Below are 12,101 nucleotides of genomic sequence, written 5' to 3'. Positions count from 1 at the left end.
AGACCCCATTAGACTACATTGACTCGGTCCAGCAATTTTTTAATTCACACACTGACCCACTTACGCGATCTCTACAGGTCACACAAGTCGAAAACTTTTTCTAACCCCGGGCCAAAATTTAACCAACCGTTAAAGATACTATCAATTCTTCTGATTGAGACGATTTAAGTACGTAGCAAGGTTTCGTTATATTGAATTTTCTTTTTCGGTACAAAATATTAAAAAAAAAAACGGGCAAGTAAACTCAACAAATCGTTTTTAATAATGACCAAAAAAAAAAAAAAGAGTGGAAAATATTATATTCATCACACCGAGCCGCGAGATTCCTTCTTGCTTATAAATATCTGGTGGGGTAATTGGATACCCCTTAGGGGTTTAAAACTGTCTGTAAGTCATCGGAGTTGTTAGTATACCCAGGGTGGAAGTCTAATGACCAAGACGGTCTCCTGAAACTTAAAATACATATATATTGAAAAGATGAAATGGATTTAATCTAATTTTCATTTTATTGTGAAAATTCCGTCACGGTTCGTTGTTTAGGATTTCTCGTTTTATCAGATGTAGCCTCGGTTTACGTGCGTGTGCGACTAGACAATAATACAATAATATATACTCTGTTGTGAAGGGAATCTTCGATATTAAAAAAAAAACGAAACATGGATTGACATCTCCCACGATAAAAAGTAAGTCTCTCTCTCTCTCTCTCTCTCTCTCTCTCTCTCTCTCTCTCTCTCTCTCTCTCTCTCTCTCTCTCTCTCTCATCATATGGCCTCCTCAAGTTTTTCATGTATCTTCATTATCTCCTGTCAAAATATTCACTTGATGTTTTGTAAAGTAAATCAGCAAACAAAAAACGTGCACTGTTTCCATTACGCCATTATGTCAAATATTACATGGACAGTCCAGAATCATCAATAGGAGTTGCGTCATTCTTCTCAATTAAAGAGTTTTGTTTTAAATAGTACTTATACTTACACTAGATTAGATAAGGTATACATGAAAAGAAAAGATTCCCATACCTCTAACTGGTATAAATCTGGTTTAAAAAAAAAATATAATTTGATGATTGATTGCAGTCTTTGGTGATCACTTGTAAATATAATTGGAATGACACGTTTTCTCTCAGAAATTTACGATAAAAGATGAATTTTAATGAGCATCTATAGCTGAATACCAACATGCATGTAAATGTCTCAAGAAAGAGAATTTGATGGATGTTTTTATTAAATACATGTAAAAGTGGAAAGTTGCTATAAAGAAATATTTAAATCAGAATCGATTTATCTCAGGCCCTGGCACACCAGTTGCGTTCCCACAGCGTGTTTACGGCGTTGTTAAAGTCATGGAATCGCCGAAAATTTCAGAAAAAATGTAAAATTTTATATGAAATTTTTAAAATGGCAGATGTAACGGCGTCCTGAAAGCGTCTTAGGCGTTTTCACGGAGCTCCCGCAGTTAACAGCTGCATTTCCACAAAGTTCTACATAGCCATTGACTGCGTTCTCGCTGAGCATCCGCCGAGCGCTCTTGACGTGCTAAGAGTTTATACTTTGCGTCCTCGACGTGCTTTGCACTCTGACGTTCTTTACTTATTGGTAAGTTAATGTTAATTTGTACAATTGTATAGGCAACAAACATTTGTAGTACTAGTAAATAAATTTAAAAAAAAATTGCTTTTGTTATGATGAAATAAGGTACATTGTAATTGAAACGTACATGTAACTAATTTTTAAATAAATAGTGAAAGACAAAAAATCTTAGAAGAGGTGTCTACAAAAAAGAACCGTTATTAGAAACATGTGAAAACATCAGAACAAAACGGCATGAATTCCATCTGTGTCCTTAATAGGTCCTGGTGTATTCGTAAATGCTCGTTTTACAGTCATCCACATCATTTGAGAGTACTGTATCGCTTGCTATTGTAGAACAGCCATTGTTCGAGTTGTTCATTTTCTGACCGACAACGCACTAGAAACGCTAATAAACGCAGAAGAAACGTCATGAGACCGCGATGAACTCAGCAAAAGCTCTTTGCGGTCGCTGTGTGAACGCAGCCAAATGAAAAACATCTCGTTCAAACGTTGTGGATGCGCAGTGAGAGTGCGATAGAGGCTTATGACATCACTGAGAACTCTGAGAGGTCTCTCAATTGCAACTTCTCGGGCCTTTCCGGCAAGCTCGGAAAAACACCTCGAATGTGTTACCTAGGCGTCCATGATAACCCCTTTTATTGTAAAACTTGAAATAAATAGAACACATTTTACGATCTGTTGAGATGTGAGCTATACTTCATTAATGTAAACGATATACACTAAAATATAACAGAGGCGACATACAAGACTCTCTAGCCGATACTTATTTTAATGGGAAGCGACTCCATTTTGAATAAAATTCGAACATCCGGTGATGTTAATACATTCGAGGTGTTTTTCCGAGCTTGCCGGAAAGGCCCGAGAAGTTGCGATTGAGAGGTCTCTGTGCAAGCGCAATCGACTTGTTACTGCGTCTACACTGCGATTAGCTGCGTTCCTTGAGCGCGCCAACGGAGCTCTCGTGACGCTGTTGAGGACCTTACGGCACTGTCACAGCCACCTAACTTCGTTTCTGCTGCTTGTTAATCAGAATGTGGAACCACGACGCATACTTTGTGGATTTTCAAAGTGCGCACCATCGCTTGGCGATCTATGGTGTTCTAGGCGATCTCACCGCGACAAATGAAGATGCCATTTCGTTGTTACGGCGCTGTAGGAGACTCTACTGCGTGTACCTTGGCGTTTTACATCTTTTCAGGACGCAGCGGGATCGCCATGAGGACGCAGCTCCGGTGTGACAGGGGTTTTACTGTGTGGAATAAAATTGTACTTTTATGAAGGTCACCACTAATCACGATTCAAATTAGCCATGTTCATTCGTGATAATCGTCCAATTGAATCCCGGATTTCGTAAAGATCATAAATTGACACACTGAAGGGGAGTGAACTAAAATTATAAGCTACATGTAAATGTATATGGCTTTGTAGACGAGTGTATTTATACATTTTTACGTCGTTGAAAACTCTTGGTTTTGCATTATCAGTATTACCCCCCTCCCCTCGGGCAAAGAAAAATTAAAATCAAATGAGTTCTGTTAATGCTACAACGTTTCCAATTCATTCATTTGCTGAATATTGATCTGAGTTACATGTACATATTTCACACATTCTCGTTATTTTATCACAAATGAGAAGAGCTTGAGAAAAAATAAATGATTAAGAAGCTTATAAAAATGCCGGGCATCGTTTATTTTTTCTAAATTAAGATTTGAATAATTGTATAGTTCTATTTTGATCTAATTCAGAAGACTTTATCTTCGTTTGAAGACTTCGTTCTATTTTGTCAAGAGCATTATTTCGCAGGAGTGTTTCATTTAAATTACATGATATAATGAAATGTTCCTGATTTCAGACAAAATGCATTTTCCAAAATAGAGGAATGTTCCAGTGATGTCAGCTTTCGATTAGAAATGTCAATGTTAAATACACAAGAAACGGAGCCGAGAATTCAACCCAAGCACGTTGAAAATTCGTCGGAAAACGGCGTTTCTGGGTCTGATCCGAACTCTAGTGATGCTGAATCTGATCCTAAAACTCAAACCAGTCAGAATGCACTTCAATCCGGAATAAAACCAATTCCCAAGGCTAGATCATCATCCGAGATTCAGCCCTCAGATACATGTAGAAAACAAGAGTTTGGTAGAAGACACAGTGCTTTCGGAAATGAAAAACAAATCCCGTCTGAACTCTCCAGACAAGGGGAAGAAAAGATTACGAATATTTCGCATGACAGTGAGAATCTTTTGTCGAAACAGACTGATAAAAAATACGCCACCTCGTCTAAAATGAGAAGGAAGAGTGGATCGGACAAACAAGAGAATATATCAGAAAGTGGGGACACTGAGAATGGGTTTCGAATATCATCAGATCGACGCCATTTTTACACAGTGAATGACTCCAGTGAAGAAATTTTAGCACTAGTTGATCTTGGTGCAAATCGAGTTCATCGCGATTCCACAGGTAATTGCATCTCTGAATAATTTTACCATCGCAAAATGAGCGATCAGAGAAAACCATGGCTAATGTTACCATATGTACTAGGTTGGGCAAACATTTTTAAGGTCACAGATAAATTTTTAAAAAATGCAATAACGTGGTTCTTTGGGGCTGAAATGGTTCCTTTTATATACCGGTATTTATGTATATGTATCTTTTAAAAATTTCCATTTATCAATTTTTAAGGTTGGAAATTCCTAACAATGATATTAGTATTTAGATGTTGATTTTCTGAACTCTCTATTTTAGTGTGCTGTCCATAATATATAATTTTCTCATAGCGAAGAATTCATTGGTATACTGTATGATTCAAGCATAATTACACGATCTTGATAAATTTGATTGAGAGATAAGTACCAACTGCTTTTAGCACTTAACCTTTGGCACTGAAGCGTTAACCTGCGGTACATTCACCGGTATACTAGACAATGACGTCATTTTGCTTTCAGGTAGATACCATGACTATATAACTAACGTTTCCGAGAGAACTTACGATGAAAATGAAGACGATATCATGTTGTGTGAAGAAGAAACGGAGGCAGAAAGAAAGGCCATTGCCGAAAAACTAAGGTATAAAGATACCATTGCTATCATCCTTTTGGAAAAAAAAGTCCATAAATATGAGGTTTTGTTTCAATCGTTTCTTGACTCCCTTCAGCCAAACCCTCTTTTAGTGTACAAGTTCGATAAACACTGTACTACATGTAGTCAAGCAATGCAAAATTAAATCGAGGGACAGCAGTACAGTTAGATTTTTTATCTACCCAATCTCAGTAGTGGTAGTACTTAAATGATAAATCTGTCAATTGTTATACTTACATTAGCATGTGTTTCATATCAAATTTTAGTGGTTCAAGAATGCACGTGTATTTTCTTTTTTTTTATTAAAAAACAACAAGAACAAGTACAACATCATAATTGTTCTTGAAGAAATTACTAGTACATCTACATAACTTGTAATATGTGTTTTTTGCACTTCTAATGATACGTACCTCAAGCCGGTAAACTACTAATATATACAGCAATTTTTAATGATCCCCACCCCATCTCTCAGGGACAACATATCGGTGGTGGCAAGTATGATGTACGGGATCCTAATGTCCGTCCTGGCGGCAGTCGTCCCCATCACAGAAACCTTCGCCTCCCAGAGTCCCTCCCAAATGTTTGAGGTAAGAAAAAGCAAAGACGTCCTTAAACATGCAACATAACTACTTACTACAAATTGCAGTGTAAACGTTCTAAGTATTGCAGTGTATTAGTTTTTGAAACTAAATCACGCGTGTCTACATTTTTCTGTACCTGATTTTTAGATCTTCTACATCTTCATGTACCTGGTGAGCTTCATATTCGTCATGTACACCAACTTGTTCATCTTGAAACGGAAATCCCGGTTGATGAAGTTTCTCCTGGCAATAATAGGCCGAGTCAGGGGCCTTTTGAGGAACAAGTCAGACAAAGGCGTGGTCAATGGGAGGGCCGGGGAGGAACCTTCTGCAATATCCCGGCGTAGTTTCAACACGGATACAACTCATTTGATGTACTCAGGCAGTTTTCCGCTTAGAATTGGTGCTGTAGGTAAGACTTACATGTAGTATAGACAATGTGGGTTCATTTATATATTCATGGGCATCGATGTTCGTGGATGTAGTAGAAATCACAGCTTTATTTATGATATACATGTATGTAACTAAAATTGTGGCTTCTAAATTTATCAATTCATTATGTTAATAGAAAGCAATTTGATTGAAATTCAATCAACATAACTTACAAATTCACTGTGTTATTCACTCAGACACACAATGAAATCCACGCCCCCCCCCCCCCCCCCCCCCGGATCCGCGCGTGTGTGTTATATTAAATCTTTCTAAAAACCCTAACGGGATTTTGTTGAGTGTAATACAGTAAATTGTGCCTTGTCTTTTCAGTGTTCGGAGTGGCCAGCATGGTTCACAGTGGGTTGAACTTTGCCTACTTCTTCCAAGTGCGTGACGGTAACGCCCAGTGCCACCACCCCGTGCAGGCGATCAAACCTTTCATGCATCTGACCTTCACCTTCACACAGCTATATTTCATTTTCCTGCACTCAAAGGTAGAATGAGAAACACTATAATGATTCAGGAAAAATTAGATATTGAAATCAAAAACCACAAAGCCTTTTGAGTTAACAATAGTGCGAATACATTTTAAGGGGGTAAGCCGATATCTTATAGAATTGACACGATACCTCTCTCTCTTGTATACACTGATAATCCGAATATCAGTTATCATAATGGTTATTAATAGTACTGTAATTTTGTTATGCATACAATTAAAGGGAGAAAAATGATATTAAATGGCGTCATTGAAAAACTACATACCGGAATTTTAACAAGAACTAGATTAAAAACTATATTAAGGAGTTCTCTGGGAACCCGAAGGGCTTCAGTCTCAGAAATCATTGTATCAGATCCGCGGATCTAGAGGGGGTTGGGGAACTTTCCATATCTTCTCCCTAGGATTTTCAAATACAAAATATTTATAAATCAATAAATAAACATGGGCCCCTTTCCCCTTGAGAAAATCACCAGTCGGTTAGCTGAATTATATTATAGAAGATATAATAGTTTAAAATCAGATATCAGATTTTTTAAATCTCGAGATTATTGCGTGTATATACAGTGACAGACATGACGATACGCAGGTTTTATGTATTTTTTTTCTCAAATTACAGTTCCACACAAACAATTTACTTAATTGAGCATTTGATAATTTGCAGCTTGTGTTCACACATCAGAAGTGTATAGCTCGTCTTGGATTAATGCATCTGTGCTGTACCAACCTGGCTGTGTGGTTTAGATGCATAATCCTTGAAACGCTTGATGTTCTGAGCGGGTACCATCATAGAGGAAGTGGGAAAACTGGACCGGAAAACGTCACAGAGATTCCTCTAATCAAGTCGTCTGCTGCCTCTCGGAAGCTTCTAGGCAGTAAATATTATTACCAGATGCTTAAGCAACTGTTGTTTACTAAATTTTTCTCATCAATTCAAATTACGTACGTTGTTACAATTTGTATTTAGCAAAAACTCATTCAGTAAATAACACTACCGCATTGAACGAAACGCTGATAGGTGAGAAAGATGTTATAAGATGTCTAATGTAGTATACTACTATTCTACCCAATGCCTCACATACTAGTATGTACCTACAGATAGAAAACTTTTGGAATTCTCTCTTTCCAGTCCCCGAATCCCATTTGATACTCATCAGCCTCCCGATGAACAACAGCAATGTATTCCCCGAGCTCTCCTGCTTTTGGTCGGATATATTTGGAAAGTTTGTTCAAACAGCAGGACCATACCTGTACCCTTGCAAGATACAGTACAGCTTGATTTGTGCAGGTACATGTATAACGTCATTAAAATTGTTAAACGTATTCGTAACGTTTGGCATCTTGACAATGATCAACATATTTGAAAATTCTTGTTATTAAATTACTGTGGAATCATTAAATTTCGTGGTGGCTCAATTTTTGTGGAATGCGGGGGTACCTCTCATCCACAAATTAACATCCTCCACGAATTCATAAATTAAGGTTATAAAGTCTATTTGCTTTTGTTGGTTTAAGATCATCCACAAAATAACGTCCCCACGAAACTGTAAAATATGAGCAATCCACGAAAATTGACCCCCACGAACTTTAATGATTCCACAGTACATAGCTCGTTCAGGATAGAGATACATGTACTTACATTATCAGAATGATTTTAACTGTATGCTGTACTCTCAACTTTTTCTCTTGACTTTTGAAGCCATTGTGTACGCCATGTGGAGAAATGTCGGACGAAAACCTTCCTCACGTGACCAAAATGATTCCGATAACAGCAGAAGACTGGATTGTTCTAGCTCCTTTCGGGGACTTTTTGCCGGCATTTTAGTTGCCGTGGGAACAGTTATAACAATGGTGGCATTTTATGTGCTGGTAACACTACACCCTATGTCAAGTACTGCCATTATCTTAATTCATGTGTCCGAAACGACCATGTTTCTATTGATGACTGCTTCCATAATATTAGTGGCAGACAGAATGAAGAACATGAAGTTCAAACACGTCTCCTGGAAGTTTTCTGTGGAGCTTCATCTGTTGTTTCTATCTTTTGCGGGTGTATTTGCTTTTGCTGTGTTTGGAGTTATTGCAGCAGCCTTTGAAACCCACAAGCCAAAGGGAGTTCTGAATATTCTTACAAATTTGTTTATGATTTTGCAGTCCACGATGCAAGTTCTGTTCATCGTGGCAGGGACGAAATTGATATCTGCGAATGAGTTACAAGAACAGAGGAAACGCGGGCGAGAATACGTCATGTTTCTAATACTCTGTAACTTTGCGCTGTGGTTGATGAACACATTTGAAACACAACAACCCGAGCATAATCCGGTACAGATGGACTTTTATGGGCCCCTAGCTTGGTCTGTTCTCACTCATATCACAGTACCTTTGTCAATCTACTTCCGGTTTCATTCTTCTGTGTGTCTTATCAATATTTGGCGATTTGCTTGGAGATACCGATCTCCCCGGGAAACAGAACGAGAGAGTTCTTGTTAATCAATTCCTGTTGGCGCAGTAGACTGGTCCTGTGTGCAAGAATTCCTTTTTTATATTACACATTTTTTAGCGTTTGATTTTATATACCTGATTGAATTTTAATGTGATATACCTCGTCTGCGAAATTAACAATAATATTTCATTGTGTGAAAATCGTAAAATGAATAAGTATATGCTTCGTTGGGAACGCAAGACAGGTTTCGCATACGTTTACCTACCATTATAGGCAAACTTGCTGATATTTCCTCTGTTTCTCGTTTTGAAAAATATCATTGCACATGTACTCAACATATCAATGTGAAAGCGACTTATTATGTTTTTGAAAGTTTAATTTAAAAAAAAACAATGATCGTATATTAATATGAAAAAAATACAACAGAAACTGTTTTTTTAATTTTATTTTTAACGATCGGTGATATTTTCGTCACATGAACATGATTTTTTTTTTAAATCGAGGAAATTCCAGCTAGTGTATCAATGGTCAAAGTAAGCGTACGCAAAAGTAGCCTGCCATTGGGCTTTTCCAACAATAATAAGTATGTTGAATAAACATAAATAATCAGAGTTTAAAAAAATCTTTGTTGGGTTATTTATAAAGTATACAGTCTAAAAATTGATGTGTCATTTAGCTTGCATCTGGTCACCGACTTTGATACTTATAAAGTTGATAGTAACATGTACTTATATGTTTCAGTTATCAAAGTTTTTAAATGAAAAACTATGCAAAATGGATATGTTGTAATGGCCTATAGACATCGTAAGTATTGATTGTATTTTACACGCATCATTTATATAAATATGATTAATAATGCAAGGTAATAAACTTGATAGGTATTGAAAATTCTTAGATAAATGATAAATAAAGCAACAAGCTGACCTATGGAAAGAAGCATACAAATCATGTCTATACTCTGTCTAAAGATATCTTTGATTTCCATTTGCTTAATTACTCAATATTTATGAATACCTCGGGGTTCAAACGATGTTACATATGTATTTTAAAAATATGAAAAAAAATCCCAAGATATTTCTATGAAACGCCCCTTCAGTTTATTAGGTTTCAATGCACGGCTAAAATATATGACTATGGAGATTTGGCACATTGATCAGACATTGAAAGTACCGGAAGATAACGTTGTAAAATTGTGCGATATACCGGTATTCCGAGTGACTTCCGAATGGAACATTTCCCATTACTAGTATGACTCTTTAAGGCCAGCATTTTTTTATTTTTAGGTTTACGAACCACAAAATGATAAAGTTCCGTAGGAGGAGGAAATAAAAAAAAAAAAAAAATCTCTTTTGACCTACAATTCTTTTACTTTTAGGTTTACGAACCACAAAATTGTAAAGTTCTGTAGGAGAAAAAAAAACTTTTATGACATCATCTTTATTCTAATATTAATATAATGAATGACAACTTCATGATAGTGGTGTGTAACTGCATCAAGTGTAGCATGTGAAAAGTATGTCATCTGTGTAACATATCTCTGAAATAGTACAATAGAACATTAGACATACAGCTTTGATATTACATGTACATATAGCAGTGTCAGGGGTGTGCAATTACAAAATTTGGCCACAAAGTTACTAGCCCAAGATTCAAAGTTACCAGTCACATGAGTCAAACTATTGTCGGACATGTCAACATTTCATTTTAAAAAAAACAACCTAAATTTTATGTACATAAAGTAATAATGTTTTCTCCTGTATGATACTAGTATATAATTATTAATATACAAAATATTTATTACTTTCATGTTTTCTGCAGTTAAAAAATATTCAACTTCATTGATCTCTCACATTTTTTTTTTACAAAATTGGTTTGGGTGTTTATATGTGAGAAAACTCAAACATAACATTGTGAATGTGAACAGACTCTATAAAATCACTGCAACTATATGTGTGCATGTATTTTATCCTGTTGAATTTCCATGTACAAAGTACAACTATGCAATTAATTATGTAATGGTAAATTTTAATTGAAAATAACGGAAAATGCACAAACAATAATATGATTTTTTTTTAATTCACTAGGCAGGTCACTTTAAAATGTGTTCATGAGAATAGTTACTGCAGAATATCTCTAATACATCTCTCTCTCTCTCTCTCTCTCTCTCTCTCTCTCTGTAAAATTTTTTTTTTTAAAAAGCCAATGAATACATATGCCAATTCAACACAAAAAGAAAGGGAATCATTTTACAGTGATGTACTTGAAAACAGCTGCACAGGTAACTATCGAAGCCATGTTTAGTGAGGCGTGACTATCTCGTCTAGCCACTGGTCAACACTGTCGGTAAAACTTCAAAGTATGAAACTTACAGCAGAGTGTTTGTAGATGCTTCTCTGAAGAATGTAGCACGAGAAAAAGATGCGTAAGAAATTTTTAGGCTATCGTCACACAAAAAGAGCAGATTTTATGCCTCTGTGATAACAATGACGATACACTTTTCCTACTTGAAAAAATTTGCTGTCGGGGAGAAAAAAAAGATCTTTTTTGTAATTTTATTTTTTTTCTAAAAACTCAGAAAACCGAGCGGCGGGTTTGTAAACCTAAAAATAAAAAAATGCTGGCCTAAGTTATCACGAGACATACTGTTTGCTTGTCGGGGGGTCCTTCTTCAGAATGTTGGATATACAACTTAGGTTAATCATTTAAACAATAAAATGCTTTCTTTGCTGATTCATTCGGGATATGAAGGTAGCGACATTGCAGAAAAAATACATAACCCGCGTTAATAGCAATCTATAAAACGGGGCGTTTCAATTTTAATCATGTCAGTTTCAGCCGCTGTAGATTTCGACCAATCGTATAAACGGGGCATGTAGATTTCAAGCTGGCTGTTGCCATAGAGCTATGAATTAACTATAAGTTTCCGTAAGAAATAGAGGGAATCATACATGGTAGATGTAAATGTAAAACTATGACTTTTCCAAGATTGCATGTACATGTACTTACATGTATAAACTTGAAGGCATATGAGTCAGTCGTGGGCATATGTTTCGGGTTTATCCCCACTCCCTCGACATTCCTTGTCATTTCAATGTGTAACGGGTACATTCATCCTAAGAAATAAGGAATCGTGATTCTTTGAGTTTAATGAGGTGATCGAATACGATCGGGGTGATCAAATCCAAAAGAGTCCGAAGGGCTTTATGATAGATTTGATCACGTCAAAGAATGATTTCTAAATTATTATTATTATTTTTTAAATTTTCCGCGACTGTTAGATTAAATATCAAAATAGTAGTTAATGAAATGTAGACTATTCATTACAAAACTGATTCGCTACATTATTACAGACAGAGACATGAAAAATGTAAATATTTAATGAAAAAAAAGTGCTTTCTTTGTAAGTACAATCATGTACAAGTATGGAAACCGTATTGATTCAATTTTTTAAAAATTTCATAGAAATAAAGCGAGTCAAG

At 36.1% G+C, this 12,101-nt stretch overlaps 1 protein-coding gene across 1 annotated transcript; it reads left to right on the top strand.

The window, feature by feature from the left end:
- Nucleotides 1-367: 367 nt before the first annotated feature.
- On the top strand, nt 368-9,421 carry LOC128164805 (proton channel OtopLc-like). The gene is made up of 9 exons (XM_052828817.1): nt 368-683; nt 3,445-4,052; nt 4,538-4,658; nt 5,143-5,257; nt 5,399-5,663; nt 6,014-6,177; nt 6,844-7,054; nt 7,309-7,467; nt 7,879-9,421. Exons 2-9 carry the CDS (start codon nt 3,503-3,505, stop codon nt 8,667-8,669), a joined length of 2,376 nt encoding a protein of 791 aa, XP_052684777.1. The 5' UTR covers nt 368-683; nt 3,445-3,502; the 3' UTR covers nt 8,670-9,421.
- The last annotated feature ends 2,680 nt before the right edge of the window (nt 9,422-12,101 follow it).

The sequence above is a fragment of the Crassostrea angulata genome, chromosome 1, assembly GCF_025612915.1.
Source record: "Crassostrea angulata isolate pt1a10 chromosome 1, ASM2561291v2, whole genome shotgun sequence".
NCBI classification, from domain to species: Eukaryota; Metazoa; Mollusca; class Bivalvia; order Ostreida; family Ostreidae; genus Magallana; species Magallana angulata.
Note: the sequence above shows the minus strand (reverse complement) of the source record. Positions and strands in the feature narration are given on the sequence as shown.